General features: G+C 37.1%; 1 protein-coding gene across 7 annotated transcripts in view; it reads left to right on the top strand.

Annotated features, from left to right (window-relative positions):
• The window catches only part of ATRNL1 (attractin like 1), an 818,312-nt gene that overhangs the window by 191,031 nt on the left and 610,582 nt on the right, over window positions 1-16,699 (top strand). For all 7 annotated transcript variants that reach the window (XR_011382205.2, XM_089314254.1, XM_070057169.2 and 4 more), the window contains 3 exons: window positions 1,149-1,357; window positions 2,689-2,807; window positions 16,430-16,562. Coding sequence is in view for 6 of the 7 variants with exons in the window: in XM_089314254.1 (XP_089170380.1) it covers window positions 1,149-1,357; window positions 2,689-2,807; window positions 16,430-16,562 (461 nt within the window). In the remaining variant the exon portion in view is untranslated. The remainder of the gene's footprint in view (window positions 1-1,148; window positions 1,358-2,688; window positions 2,808-16,429; window positions 16,563-16,699) is intronic.

The raw sequence follows: 16,699 nt of genomic DNA, 5'->3' as shown, positions 1-16,699 counted from the left end.
ACTGAAGGATAACCATAGATAGTCTAATGTCATGTTTCTCTCAAGGAGAACAAAGAAAGTGAGAAGAATTAGATTATTATTTTAGTTCTGTCATTAAGTAAATATAATTTTTGACAAGTCTCTTTAGCTCTCTGGACTTTAATGTTTTTATTTTCACTGGTATATTGAACCCAGTGATCATTAAGTTACCATCCTTCTTTAAGTTGATATAATATTTCTGTTTCTATAGCAAAAATTTGTTAATTTGGACTCAGGCAAAGGTAACAAATATGTGAGTTCATTCATTAGCTTAAAATTTGTACTGCAGAATGATTTATAAATTTATATTATTACTACCTCATCCTGATTATGTAAAAATTCTTCAGTGTTCCCACAAAATGATGTGTTAACTATAGTGAAAATGTGTAACTGATCAATTGGCTTTCAAAATAAATCAATTTCAAAAGTAAATGAAATTCAGTGTGAAATATAAAAAGTAGCCTTCCATTGAAAATTGTGTTAGTTGATTTTTTTGCTTGTTAAATAATAAAACATATTCATAAAGCATTTTCAGATATTTCCCTTTATTGTATTAACAAATGAGTAGAAAAAATTATGCTGTTATTGAGGCCATGTTAAGCTGTTTTGACATTGGTTAGTATTGTAGGTATTGTCTAGGCTTCTCTTTCCAATTAGAAATTTTGAAAAAAAAAATATGAGAAGAACCTTTTGTTTAACTTCTAAATTCTTAATCTGTATTCAAAATTTATAATTCCAGATATTCTAAAGTATATCGTGTCCATTCATAGCTGTAATCTATTTCTTTAAAAATGACTTCCTACCTTATTTAAACTTTGGTTTTCTTCATGATCAAAGTAATGTATGTAATCCTTGTATCTTTTTTATTGCATTAACAATTAACAAATGTTTTGGAGACTTAAATTTTCCTTTATACATGCCAAATATTTCTAGAAATTTTGGCATAGTCATTCATCTGGTGTTATCATATCATATTGTATGTTAGAAATAGAACTTTGAAGAACAATGCTGACAGAAGTATTTAAAAATGATGTTAAGTATATACTTAAATCTCTGTTTAGTTTTTAAAGTTAATTCATTAGAAAGACTTTTAATATTGTTTCTTCACGATTGTGTTCTGTTTTTAATAGGTCCATGTATGTATTTGGGGGATTTTCTAGTGTACTCCTTAGCGATATCCTTGTTTACAAGCCTCCAAATTGCAAGGCTTTCAGAGATGAAGAACTTTGTAAAAATGCTGGTCCAGGAATAAAATGTGTTTGGAATAAAAATCATTGTGAATCTTGGGAATCTGGAAATGCTAATAATATTCTTAGAGCAAAATGCCCTCCTAAAATAGGTAATTCGTTTTTCTTTTTTCCTTTTTTTGGCAAAAGTTTGTTTATTTGGCTGGAAGTATTAATGCATTCTGCTTGTTAGAATTACCTTGGTAGCTTTTAGAAATGAACAGTTCATAACTCTCCTATTAAGAATTCTAATGTTTGAATTTAATGATTAATAATTTAATCTCTATTAGATGTTTTGTTTTTGAAATTTCTATGCGTTGCATAACACCATTTTATATGCAGCATGGATATATATATAAATATATGGATTATTTTGTAGTATAAGTTAAAAATACTTTCAAATATATTATTCCTAAGAAATTCTATATGCTTCAAAAAAAATGAAGTAATTTATTCTGCATTTGGTATTTTTCTTCCTGAATTATTGCCAAGCTATACCATAAAATTCAAACTTTTTTTAGAATTTGATCACCATTGTTCTAATTTATATTTTTTATTTATATAAGGTGAGCACATTTCCTGTATTTCATATATACAGATTTAGGAGCATAGTGATACTTCCCTCCTTAATATCCCTCCCACCCATGTTCCTACACTCCCTCTGCCTTCCTTTCATTTCTCTTAATTTTTACAATGACACACTTTCAGTTTATTTTTACAATCATGAGCTTAACCCTCCACTAAGTAAAGAATTCAGCAAATAGCAAGAGGAAAAAACACATTGTTCCTCAACAGTGGAGACAAGGGCTGTAAACAAAAATCAAATCTCAAAATGTCATTTTTGCTCATATATATGTTACATTTTTATACTCTGTTAGTTACCACAGATCAGGGAAAACATATGATAATTGGTTTATAAAATAGTGAATAAGTAAATTAGACTTAAGAAAAATTATTAGTGTTATTGTTTGTATCAAAAATTTTCAGTTTTCTTTAAATGGGTAAGCACTTTTACTCATTTTTGGTGATAGAATTCGCAAATGTATTTGCAAATTTTGTTGGTTTATATTAGCTCATATGTGTCTATTATACAAGTGATAAGCGATAGTATTTGTTATGATTTCTTTTGTTTATGTAATAATGCACTTTGTTAGATGATGTACCTGTAAGTTTTTTTCCCTTGCAAAATATGCAAATTTAAAATGCTATAGGATCCTAGTGAACGGAATATGTAAGATGAGGGTAGAAGGCATCTAAGTCTTGTAGATAGAATTAAACTACAAGGTTGAGTTCAGGCTGGAGAACTTATTTTGATATTAAAGGTCATTCCTTTAGTTAAAAACTGTCTTAGTGGCCCCTAAATAGATGCTACATATGTGTTGATTAAGAAGTGTGCCCTTTTCTTTTTTGTCTTGATGTGTTCTGTTTCCCATGTGCGTTACAGCTGCTTCTGATGACAGATGTTACAGATATGCAGATTGTGCCAGCTGTACAGCCAATACAAATGGGTGCCAGTGGTGTGATGACAAAAAGTGCATTTCAACAAACAGCAACTGCAGTATGGTCAGTATTTATTGGTGAATGTTGATAAAGTTAACACTGCTGCTTTACAAATATTATCTTACTATTTAATAGTATTGCACAAAAAGCATTATATACATTAATACTTTTAGAAAATATGTGGAGAATCATTTACTTCTTGGCACCTAATTCTATTTTGGATCTAGCAATTTCTTTTCATTGAGCCTGGGAAAAGCTTTTCAAAAGTGATTTTAAAAAAAAGACTATAACCTAAATGTGGTTTTGCATACCAGTGTAAATAGGATTCTATAGATAGGTATTAAAATTATTTCCATGGGATTCCTGTCAGACATGCGTTAATCCTAGTGTTTTGTTTACATACTTTGTGTTTAAATTTAACCTGACGTGTTGATGCTGGTAATTTCCTTTTTGTTTGCCTTTAGACTGGAGGCAATTTTGTCTAGCAAGGATCCTTTGGAATGTATGGAAACATGTTTAATTCTCGTAACTTCGAGGTGGCCACTGGCCTCTAGGAGGTATAAGCCGGGGATGCTGCTTTACATCCTACAATGCTAGAACAGCCTTTCCAGAGCAAGTAATTATCTGACTCAAAATGTCAGTAGTGCTGCAGCTCTACTTCAGTTGAAGGAAGACTGTTAAAAATCATACAGTTAATATTTAAGATAGATGAAAATGAATTAAGAGCAGGAAATTCAAGCTTCTAAATGGATAGCATCAAAACATCCTATGTTCTTTAGAAGAACGAATTGAAGCAAGTTTTTAAAAATAGTAATTTATAGGATTAAAGATTCTGTTATTGAAATATATCTTAAATGAAACTATATAGTAAACACACAGACTTTTAACTAAGTATTGTATAAATTTTTTTCTTCCAAATATCTAGTAATTAACAAAAGTATCTACTTGTTTTTTAGAATAGTAGGCAGAGGTTATGACAAGGCAATTTGAAACTAAGTAAAAAGTTTTTATCACCTAAAATTATCTCTAGTTACAAATAATTTTTTCAAAATACTTAAATTTTATGATTCTATTCTAAAATGATATTCAAAACCTAAAATGTAAGAAAATTTTTTGTTAATTCATTATATTAACAATTTTGCTTTCGTACATATTCTGCAGGCATATAGTTTCTATATCAATAGAATTAGTTGTTTTAATAATAATTTAATTAGTTGTTTTAATAATAAAGTGTACTTACATTTTGTCTTATTTATTTTATTCCTATGACATGAGTATACTTTGAAAATCTAAACTATATTTTAGACTTGCATCAATATTCATCTAGTAGAAATAGAAATTAAATAATATAAGGCAGGAGAATAGGGACGTATTAGTGAAACAGAATCAACAGGAAATATGTGTGCATGAATGTGTGCATATGTGTATATATGCATGTGTGTGTAAAGAGACTTATCACAGGAATTGCCTCACATGATTACGGTGGCTGAGAAGTCTTGTGATCTTCCATCTGTGAATTAAACATCCAGGAAAGCTGGTGTTCTAAATCCTAGTCCGAGTGTGGAGGCCTGAGAGCCAGCAACATTGATGGAAGAGGTCAGTGTTTCAGGTCAGCAGTTAGGTAGAGAGAAAATTCTTCCTTTCCTTATCTTTTTAATCTTTTAAACCCTTAAAGGGTTAGATGTGCCTACCCATATTGGAGAGGGCATTCTGCTTTAGTCAGTCTATTGATTCATAGCTAATCTTATCCTTAAAAACACATCCAGAAATAATGCCTAGCTACATATCTGGGTACGTGATGTCCTAATCGAATCAACACATAAAATTGGTCATCACAAGCCCACCTCTTGCCAACTTATCACCTATACCCATCTCTGTAAACCATACTTAATCACCAAGTAAAAATAATAACAGGATTATAATTCCACCTAATGTGACACAGCTATCCTGTGTGCCACTGAGAACACACTAACCCCTTCTCCACCAAAGAAGGAAAAGTCCTTGAGATGGGTTGCTTACTCCTGTCCTTAATATCTTATAACTTAAGTACTATGATGTGAAGATAATAATACTTTAAACCTGATATAAAATCCGTTCATCTTATGATACATGATAAAGTTATAAGAAAGAAAAAGGGTAGTAAACAAAGATGTATGACCCACACATGTAACTGGCCATATGATTCAAACCAGTCTTTTTATGATTTATTTATTTGAAAGGCATAGTTCCCGAGAGAGAGGGAGACACAGACACAGAGAGAGAGGGGTCTTCCATCTGCTGGTTTACTCCACAGATGCTCATGCAATAGCCAAGGCTGGGCCAGGCCAAAACTAAGAGCCTGACTTCCGTCCAGGTCTCCCACTTGAGTGTCAGGGGCTAAAATACTTGGGCCAATTTCCTCTGCCTTTCCAGTCACCTTAGCAGGCATGTGGATCAGAAGTGGAGCAGCTGGTAGTTCAACTTGTACTCATATGGGTTGCTGGTGTTGCAGGCCACGGCTTACCTGCTGCAACACAATGCTAGCCCCGTAGCTGGTCTTTACTGTGTTCCCTCTGCCTTCAGTGAGCACTTTAGTTGCTTGTGGTTCTTTATCTACTGGGGTGGTTTGTACCTTTATTCTGAAAGATCTGGGGGCAGTAGTAGTCCTGGCTGGATTGGGCTGTTGTAGTTTCTGTTTATGTTAATCACTGGGCATGATAATAGCAGGAGATGCCCAAAGTGATCTCCTGTATTTCAAACATGTCTGTTTTTTATGTCTGTTACACAGTAGCAGTCCGCTTTTCCCTTGAGAGTCGGGATTAGTCACTCCAGATATCACAATAACTCCCTTCTTTGCTTGTTGATTTACAGGCATGAGTAGCTCAAATGGCCAAGTGGCAGTCTTTTTTTTTTTATTTTTAAAAGATGTATTTATTTATTTATTTGGAAGTCAGAGTTACACAAAAAGAGAAGGAGAGGGAGGGAGGGAGAGAGGAGGAAGGGAGGGAGAGAGAGAGAGATCTTCTATCTGCTGGTTCATTCCCCAAATGGCCGCAATGAAGCTGCGCCGATCTGAAGCCAGGATCCAGGACTCTTCCGGGTCTCCCACAGGGGTGCAGGCGCCCAAGGACTTGGGCCATCTTCTACTGCTTTCCCAGGCCATAGCAGAGAGCTGGATTGGAAGTGGAGCATCTGGGACTCGAACTGGTGCCCATATGGGATGCCAGCACTGCAGGTGGCGACTTTACCCACTATGCCACCAGCCGAAGTGGAAGTCTTAATATCCAGTTCAGGAGAATCATTGTTGTGTTTTCTGGTAGAGAAGCAGTCTTCCTTCTAGAGCTAAGAATCTAGGCCAGCAGAGCATGTCACAGTAACAGGAAGACAAAGTTTTCTAGTGGATCACTAGAGTTTTTAGCAACTGATGCCACTCCTATTTCTGCTCCTTGATTTCTAAATCCATCAATCCTGGCTATGATAGAATGATATCATATACAGTTGGTCCCAGACTTAGGATGGTTTGACTTGCAATTTTTTCACTTTAAAACAATTCCAAAGTAATATGCATTCAGTAGAAAATGTACTTTACGTATTTGATTTTGATCTTTCCCTGGCCTAGTGCTGAGATAGGATACTCTTTTGAGTTGCTAGGGAGTAGCAGTGAATCACAGGTCCCAGTCCAACACATGATTATGAGGGTGAACAACTAATACTCTGAAGTGTACTCTGATGCTAAACTATGATGTTCAGCATTTTTGGTACATTAAGCACATTTTTGACTTAATGATGTTTTGAACTCAAGACTTTTTTTGGGGGATATAACTTTATTGTAAGTTGAGGATCATCTCTATTGGATATGGATTCGAACCATAGATAACCTTCTAGAAAACTTTGCCAGAACTGATACTGTAACTGAATCTTCACAAGATCATTCCACTGTTTTGTCAACCTGCCTGCTTTAGGATTGTGGGGAACATGATAGGAACAGTAAACTGTGGGCATGATCTACTGCCAGCCTTCATTTGGTTGAAGTGTGTTTTTTGGTCAGATGGTGGATAAGGCATTTTGTAGGTCTGCTGATAGTAGAAGTGCTGCATCTAGGGAAAGAGAATCTGGAGCTAGAGTAAGTGTGTCTGCCATAAGAACAAAATGCTACTCTTCCATGATGGAAGCTGTCCAGTGTAATCAACCTGCTATCAGGTAGGTGTCAGATAATCCAGGAGAATTGTGCTGTATTGGGAGTTTGGTGCTGATTTCTTCTGCTAGCAGAATGGTTACTCAGCATTGGCCATAGTCAGGTTAACTTTAGTGAGTGCAAGTCAGTCTTGCTGAGCCTATGTATAACTCCATTCCTGGCACCATGGCTGCTTTGACCATGAGCCCATGGTAGATTGGGGAGAGAAGTTGACAGGTATCTACAGAATTGGGCATACTTGATTATTAAAATTCCTCTATCGCTGATGCCTTCTTTTGGTGAGCATAGGACACAAATATCTTCACTTTTTTTTTTTTTTTTTTTTTTTTTTTTGCCAATTCAGAGAGGTTTCTCCACATAGTTCTTCCCCCTATTTCCTAATCACCAATTTTCCAGTCATGGTTCATACAAGTCCCTGCCTGTCCAGCCAAACCTTTGGACTCTGCCCATGAATTTGTATCTAATTGCACATGTGATCATTTCTCCTTCCAAGAAAAGTGAACAACCAGGTATACTAATCAAACTTCTGCCCACTGGAGGATTTCTCTCACCACTGTCCTAAGGATAGCCTAATAGTGTTATTAGCTACCCATTTGTGGTGAGGCCTGCATATGGTACAGAACAGACTATAAATCAGGCTTTTTTTCTGTTTAAAAAACTTTTATGTACTTATTTAATTTATTTGAAAGAGAGGTGGGGAGAGACAGGGGGGAGGGGCGGAGAGAAAGAGAAGGGGAGAGAGAGAGAGAGAGAGAATGAATGAGAATCTCCCATCCACTAGTTCATTCCCCAAATTAACTTTGGTGGCTGGGCCTGGGCCAGGCTGAAGCTAGGAGCCAGGAATTTAGTCTGTATCTCCACACGTGTGGTGGTGACCCAAGTATTTGAGCTATTACCTGCTGCTTCCCAAGGTGTGTATTGTATTAGCAGGAAGCCAGAATCAGGAGCAGAACCAGGACTTGAACTCAGTCACTCTAATAAGGGACATGAGCTTCCCAAATGGTGTCTGAACTAATAGGCCAAGCCTATGTCCATAGAGTCATCTTTTCCTTTGTAAAGTGATCATAAAGAATTCTCCATGAAACTGGGAGGGTGAAATGCTGTATGGCAGGAGTGAGAACTGTAGACATTTGGCTACTTTTTCATGTAACTTACTTGTACCTGCAGGACCTGCTGGAACCTAATTGCATAGATAGCATTTCCAGTTGATGATGGAGTGCTGCTGCACATGCCCAGCTCTAGGACTTGCTGGGTCAGATAACTTCATCCAGTGCATGATGGGGAGGTCGTAAATCATAGTAATTTGGTGCCGCGTGGCACTCATAATTCAGTATCTACTAAGGCCCACTAGCAGGATACATGCTGTTTCTCAAAAAGAATAGCTATTTACAGGGGATGATGGGGCTTTGCTAGAAAATCCCAAGATCCTGCACTGTAGTTTGCCTGTACAGGCCTGTAAAGGGTTCCAGACTTCATCCCTATCTGCCACTAATACTGGAGGCACCATTGAATCCGCTGGTTCACATGCCTCAAGTGGCAGAGCAGAGTACACAACATTCTGGACTTTTTATGGGGGCTTCTTTTATTCTGGGCTCCAGCGTCACTCAGTAGATGGGCAAAGTAGCAATGAAAAATACTTTGTAAAAAAAAAGTAACAAGGCAATGGAACGTAAGTGTTGTGCCTCTTTTTTGTTTATGTGGGAGGGAGCAGCGGCAACATCTTATCCTTATCTTAGAAAGGACATTTTGGCATCCTCATCAGTAGATCGTTAGAAATTTCACCACAATTAGGGCCCTTGAATTTCAGTCAGATTTTTTTTTTTTTACCCATTGACACCCAAATGTCTTGCCATTAAATCTAGAGTTGTTACTACCGTTTGCCCACTAGGTCCAATGGGTATTATTATCATCAGTGTGATGGCACACTGTGATATCTTCCAGAAGGGGAGGGAATCAAGATCCTTATGAACTAAAGTATGACGTAGGGCAAGAGAGTTGATAAATCCTGAAAGTAGAACAGTGAAGATGTATTGCTGGCATTTCCAGCTGAAAGGAGACTGCTTTTGGTGGTCTGTACTGACAGATGTCAAGCATTTGCTAGATCAATAGCTGCTTTACCAGCTATCAGGGGTATATTATTTTTTTCAAACAATGAAACCAGTCTGGCAGAGGAGCTCCAGTTGGAATCACCACCTGGTGAAGCTTGTGGTAATACAGTATTATTCTCTAAGACCCATCTGCTTGCTCTACAGGCCAAACAGGTGAGTTGAATGGGGATGTGTTGGAAATCAATACTTTTGCATCCTTCAAGTCTTTGATCCGAGATTGATCTTTGCATTCCCTCCTGGAATGCGATATTGATTTTGGTTTACTGTTTTCCTAGATAGAGGCAGTTCTGGTGGCTTCCACTTGGCTTTTCCCTCACAATAGCCCTCTTTCTACAGGTTAAGGAACTGGTGTGAGGGTTCTTCAGCTGATAAGTACTTAAGTTCTGCCTATTCATTCTGTACTGGGGAATTGACCACAGGATGTGTTTGGGGCCCAGATGGCCTATTGTGAAAGCTAAAGCTCCATACTTGACTGCCGTAAGCTTGACTGGTGGACCACAGTGAAGTTTTGAGTCTCCTGGAATTAGTGTCACTTCAGAGCCAGTATTCAGTATTGATAAATTTTATTTTTCCCCATGTATAGTTAACCTGAAAAGGACCATAGATTCCTTTGAGGATGGGTTATGATAGAGGAAAAGTGTAAATTATTTTGTAGTATACTGATCTCCTTCCTCAAGAGGACCTAGTCTCCCCTTCATTTAGAAGTTTTGTGTCTGAAAAATGGCTCAATCTTTGGAATTACTTGAGACGCTATGACTCTTTTTATTTTTTTTTATTTTTTTTTTTGAATACAAAAATTTGTTGAAATTCATACATACTTTTTTTTTAACTTTTATTTAATGAATATAAATTTCCAAAGTATGACTCATGTGTTACAATGGCTTCCCCCCCCCATACCGTCCCTCCCACCCACAACCCCCCCACTTCCCACTCCCTCTCCCCCTCCATTCACGTCAAGATTCATTTTCGATTATCTTAATATACAGAAGATCAGCCTAGCATACCTTAAGTAAGTATTTCAACAGTTTGCTCCCACACAGAAACATAAAGTGAAAAATAATAGATGATTTTTTTTAAATGATGATGAAATCAGATCAGACCTATTGTCATGTTTAATCCCAGTGAGAGTCAAGTTGGGAATTGATAATTTTTTTTTTTTTTTACAGAAGATCAGTTTAGTGTACATTAAGTAAAGATTTCAATCGTTTGCACCCCCATAGAAACACAAAGTGAAATATACTGTTTGAGTACTCGTTATAGCATTAAGCCTCAGTGTACAGCACGTTAAGGACAGAGATCCTACATGAGGAGTAAGTGCACAGTGACTCCTGCCGTTGACTTCACAAATTGACACTCCTGTTTATGGCATCAGTAATCTCCCTATGCACCAGTTATGAGTTTCCAGAAGAGATGTGTAATTTGGGGCATGCTCGGGCTGACTTGCCCCAATTGGTAGAGTTGGAAACATACCAGGGGATTCCAATTCAATCCCATCAAGGTGGCATGTGCCAATGCCATCTCGCTATTCCAGGTGATCAATTTCAGTTCACAATTGATCATAATGAAAGGACTGAGAGTCAAGGAGAGCACATGGGCAAGTCTAGTATCTGCTGACACCAACCGATAGAATGGATAAAGGGGAGAGTGGTCCAGCATGGGAAGTGAGATGCTCAGCAGACTCATAGAATGGCGGATGTCCTAAATAGCACTCTGGCCTCAGAATCAGCCCTGAAGGCACTCGGATCTGGCTGAAAAGCCCATGAGAGTATTTCAGGCATGGAAAGCCAAGACACTCTGGCAAAAAGATCTCTGTGAGTGAGATCCCAGTGGAAAGAACAGGTCATCAAAGAAGGAGGTACCTTTCTCTGAAGGGAGGAGAGAACCTCCACTTTGACTATGACTCTTTTTATGATTCAAGTCAGGCTTTTCTTCACTTGACCTAGAAGTTTTCTCCTTATACAGATCAATTAAGCATTTAGTAGGCTTCTTTGTGTTTCACTTTTACCAACACTGTGATGTGCTACCCAGTGTCATAGGTCTAAGCAAGTCAGGCTATTCTGAATACTGCTTTGCCTCTCCTGTCCATCGTTGCAACCACATCCACCTTTCCTATGGCATTATGTGCTGTCACTTGGCCCTTGCCTCCTTGGGTTCCAGTTCTTCTCATTGCATTTAAGTTTTCCAATTCAGTGACTCTATTTCCCACCATAAGTCTTGGCCTGCAGAGAGCAATCATAGGACTTTTCAAGAATTTTTAGCCCCCCCCCCCCAATTTATTTCTCATAGTAGTAGTAAAAAGTATGTCTTTTGGACACTCTCATTGTGGATAAGGAGTTGTTAAATGACAAACCCACTCTAATGGTCCAATATCCCTAACATTACTAACCTTTAAAACCATACTTTTTATTCAACTGGTGTGGGTCTGGCATTTTCATTTACTCAGTGTAGGCCACCTTTTGATCTACATTTCAGCCAGCCAAACTCGTGGAGTCCTTTTTTTTTTTTTTTTTTTTTTTTTTTTTTTTTTTTTGTTGTTGTTGTTGTTGTTGGACAGGCAGAGCTAGACAGAGAGAGAGAGAGACAGAGAGAAAGGTCTTCCTTTTTCTGTTGGTTCACCCCCCAAATGGCCACTACGGCCGGCGCCCTGTGGCCGGTGTGCTGCGCCAATCCGAAGCCAGGAGCCAGGTGCTTCCTCCTGGTCTCCCATGCGGGTGCAGGGCCCAAGCACTTGGGCCATCCCCCACTGCTTTCCTGGGCCACAACAGAGAGCTGGACTGGAAGAGGAGCAACTGGTACAGAATCCAGCGCCCAACCGGGACTAGAACCCGGGGTGCCGAAGCTGCAGGTGGATGCTTAGTCAAGTGAGCCACGGCGCCAACCTGGAGTCCTTTCGAACCCTCCAAGCTAAAACACTACTGGCAGAATTTCTGCTTTGTGAGACAATTTAAATAAATTTGGCTTTACCCAACTTTATGTTATTTCCACCATTATCCCCCATTCTTATTATCCATTTCCCCACATATTCCTTAGGTTTTCTAGGTTAACAGCTTAGAAATAGCTAATGCTGTTCTTGATGGAAATAAACAGGATCTGCAAAAAGATTTATTTAGGGCAGAATTTGAGTGACCTAACCCCTGGAGACACAAGTCCAATGAATTTCAATGAATAGTGGAAGGTGTTCCAAAGTGATCAAAGTATTGTCAGAATTTATGTCTTACACTGTAAACACATTGTCTTGGCTGAAAAAGGTGTACTTTAGGTAATACGATCGGCTAAAAATTGCTTTAGAGACAGCAAGGGTCTGAAAAGAAGTTGCTGAAAAGGTGGCAACTGATTAATTTTAATGAAGGCATTTCTGGGAAAGGATGAGGAATGTATAGAAAAAAACAGAGAGGACAAGTGTTGTGGTGCAATGCCTAGGCTCCAGTCTTGCCTCTGTTTACAAACCAGCTTTCTTCTAAGGGGCTTTCTGTGAGACTGAAGATGGTGGCTACAGTACTTGGGTCCCCACCATACACGTGATAGATCCGGCTGGAGCTCTTGGCTGCTAGCTTCAACCTGGCCCACCCAGCCCTGTCTGTTGCAGGCATTTGAGGAGTGAATGAGTGGATGGAAGATTCTCTCTCTCTCTCTGTCCTCCCACCACATGCCTTTCAAAACAAAAAACAAAGCAAAGGATTATTCAAGGTTGTTATAGATGGTTAAGACAAATAGGACCTTTGTACACATCACTCAAGTCAAATTAACTTGATAGATAAAATCGATTACTCATCTTCTACTCCTCAGGTAAGTCTCAGTAGGTGTTCCTCTTGGAATGCCTTGCAGAAGATTTTTACAGGCACTTCCTTCTCATTGTGAACTGTCAATGCTTTCTTTCTGCTAGTCATTAACATAATTGAATCTAATCAGGTTAGCCCCAGAAATTCTGTTTTTCTAGAACCATTTCTGATCCCCAAATCTGTATGAGTCAGGGTTCTCCAGAGAAACAGAATCAATAGATCTATCTATCTATCTATCTATCTATTGTTTGTGTATCCATCTATCCATCCTGAGATTTATTAAAGGAATTGGCTTACACAGTTATGGAACTGTGAAATTCCATGTCTGCACTTTGATGACCCAGGAAAACCAGTAGATTCCAGTCTGAGTCTGGAGACCTGAGTCAGGAGCACTGGTGGCGAGGGCAAAAACCCAATGCCCCTCAGCTCAGCAGTCAGGAAAAAAGAATATTTTTTTCCTTCCTTGGACCTTTTGTTTTATTTAGGCCCTCAAGGGATAGGATGATAGTCACCCACACTGGCCAGAGCATTCTACTTTACTCTGTTTATTTGCTGATCTCAAAGAGAAATATTCTCACATACTTAGAAATATTATTTCACCAAATGGCTGGGTACCCTTGTGTCCTGGTTATTTGAATACATAAGATGAACCATACAGGACAAAAATGGGGAACATTATTTTAGTTAAAATTTAGGAAGAGATTTTATTTTAGCTTTTGTTGTGTTTAGGAATTGTCTTTAGGGATTAGATTTCAACATAGAAATGTTGTGGTGGGCACATTCTGTCCATAGCAGACACTTACACATATGAAAATTCACGTATATAGATGAAAATACACATCTTATAAATTGCATTATGTAAATTGTATCAAGTATTCATTACAAAGAGTATCCTTTTTGCTTTGTGTTTTGTTTTTGATGATATGTTAACAAGGAAAGCTTTGAGTACAATAGTATAAGTGAGCAGATGGTACTCACTTGTAATTTAGAATTTGATGTACTGTGTCTTTTAAACAGTTTATCAGAATGTCTGGTGATTAAGCTAAACCAAATGCTAATGAATGTAGAAAATTCTTTGTGATTTTAGTTTAAATTATGTGTATTGATATCTTATTTCATTTTTAGTTGTATTTACTTTAAGTTGCATATTTTATGTTCTAATAGGTCAAATAACCTGCTTCTCAAGGATTTTTATTTAAAATTTACACTTCAATATATAAGAATTAAAATGAATAGATTAATAGATACTCTTGATAGTCTGTTTACTAATATACATCTGATGCATTAGCCCAACATGCCAGCCGTGTTTCAGAATCAGTCATCTGCCTTCCATCATTGATTAACTTGGCCCTTTGTATGACTGAAGTGTCATTTCATCTATTAGACTTGCTCAATACCAATAAATGGCTCTATTGTATTGAATGAAAAGCAGTAGAATTATTTGGAAGGACTCTAATGTTACCATTGATATCCTGAAGGCTGACATTAAACTATTCTAATATTTCAATGTTTAACCATTCTCTTGTCAGCTTTATATGTTGCTTTATTTATCCAATAGCCCTAGTAAATTTCTTTTCAGTTAACTGACAGATATTTGGAACTATACTTTAGTGAGTATATGGAATAATGCCAAGATTTATATTCTGTATGTAAATAGAAAGATATAAATCACAGAAAATAACAATTAGGAAGTTTATATATTTCCAAAGAATATGTGGTGGTTGAATAATAGTCACAATGTATATTGCATATGAAACTGTATTTTCTTCTTTTTTGAGGAATAATGGTAAGCATTTCTGGGTGCTTTATATCTGTTAATTATTAGTAAGTATAATTTGATTTAGAGAAATTAATGCTGAAGTATTTCATGAAGAATAGTATAGTACTTTATAAATGAATATTTGGTGGGTGACATTTCAAGTATTTAAGAGTATAAAAATTGCCTTAGTAGTTTTTATATGTGAGGTAATTATAAATTAATTGTAACTTTTAGGCTTTTAGAATGGAATAGCTCCTTTACATGAGAAGAATTTATACACATAACAAAAAATTGGAATGGGGCTCAGAGTACAGCGTTACTTTTTAAAATTTTTTTTCCATCGATAGTCACATGAAGAGCTAGGTCAAAAGCTTTAGTATTTTATTTTCACGAGGTAAATTTTGTCATAGATATTAATAATATCATGATGTGAACCTGGGTATATGTAAGGAACTACCACTACTACCAAAATTCCTTCAGGGCTTTTTTCTCTCTTGACCTTTAACCTTTAGTCTTTCAGCCAGTGCCAGAATTAGTTGCAATATGATTATACATTATGTAGTAAGATAGAAAAGATGTAGCATTTTCAAGGTCTTTGTAACCTTAGTGAAGGAAATGTGACAAAAGTATATAAGAGAATTAGCCAAAATTATTTAGTGTCTGTGGAAGTAAAGTTAGTTTGAACTGCATGACAGTAATTTATCATTTAATAGTGTACTAGATTTTTTATAAAGCATCTCTTTAGCTTTTACTAGATACTCATTTCTCCTTTATTCCCATAAATTTTCAATGTAGTGACACTGTGACTAGAATATTTTCATTTTGTCACTAAGGAAAAATGCCTTTGCACATTGACTTTATTGAATCCCAAGACTGTTTTCAGATTTACTAGAAAGGTTTTTGTTTGGTGATTTCTGTTTCAGATTGTGTAATTTGTACATGTTTTTCAGTAAACACTCATTCTAATTCTGAGAAAAATAAGCTTGTTAAAAAAACTGTAGACAATTTAAGTTTAGCAGTGTTTACTTGAGCAAAGAATGATTCATGAATCAGGCAGCACCCTGCACCAGTAGAAGTTAACAGAAAATTTGTGGTCAGGCACAGAATTTTATAAATATTTTCTGTTTATACAGAGGAAACATAAGTGACAAATAGCTTGATTGGCTACAGTTTATGATTTGCCTTATTTATGCATGGTGTGATCAACTGGCAGTTTGGCTGCTATAACGGCTAAGAATCCGCTATCTTTCAAATACTTCAGTTGTGGCTTGATTCCATTGTAAGTCTATTGTAGTTCACTATGTGTAGAGGCTTTAGACCAAATTTGATTTAATTTAACAAACTGATGAAATAAGGTATATTTTGATTCAGTAGAATTGTATTTGGAATTAGAATCTGTTTTAAAACTAGGGATTTTAGGCTGGTGCCGCAGCTCACTAGGCTAATCCTCCGCCTTGCGGCGCTGGCACACCGGGTTCTAGTCCCGGTCGGGGCACCGGATTCTTTCCTGGTTGCCCCTCTTCCAGGCCAGCTCTCTGCTGTGGTCAGGGAGTGCAGTGGAGGATGGCCCAAGTGCTTGGGCCCTGCACCCCACGGGAGACCAGGAGAAGTACCTGGCTCCTGCCATCGGATCAGCGTGGTGTGCCGGCTGCTGCGCGCCAGCCGCGGCGGCCATTGGAGGGTGAACCAACGGCAAAGGCAGACCTTTCTCTGTCTCTCTCTCTCACTGTACACTCTGCCTGTCAAAAAAAAAAAAAAAAAAAAACAACAACAACAAAAAACTAGGGATTTTAAAAATATTCGGAAGTTGAATTATTGCTTATAAAGTGGTGAAAAATAATACAGTTTATCTTTTAATTTTCTAGTCTGTCAAAAACTACACCAAATGTCATGTGAGAAATGAGCAGATTTGTAACAAACTTACCAGCTGTAAAAGCTGCTCACTGAACTTAAACTGCCAATGGGATCAACGGCAACAGGAATGCCAGGCTCTACCAGGTAATGATTTTAAACTAATTGGCCAATTAGTTTTATAGTTTACACATGAATATCATTGTAGTAAAGTACCTTTAGTAAGAATGTTAAATTTTCTAAAATTAAAACAAGAGCAAGTATCAAACCATAATTTAGAAGTA

Source organism: Oryctolagus cuniculus, chromosome 15 (genome assembly GCF_051225735.1).
Source record: "Oryctolagus cuniculus isolate XC-2025 breed Fujian yellow rabbit chromosome 15, ASM5122573v1, whole genome shotgun sequence".
NCBI classification, from domain to species: Eukaryota; Metazoa; Chordata; class Mammalia; order Lagomorpha; family Leporidae; genus Oryctolagus; species Oryctolagus cuniculus.
This window is presented reverse-complemented; position numbering and strand designations above follow the sequence as displayed.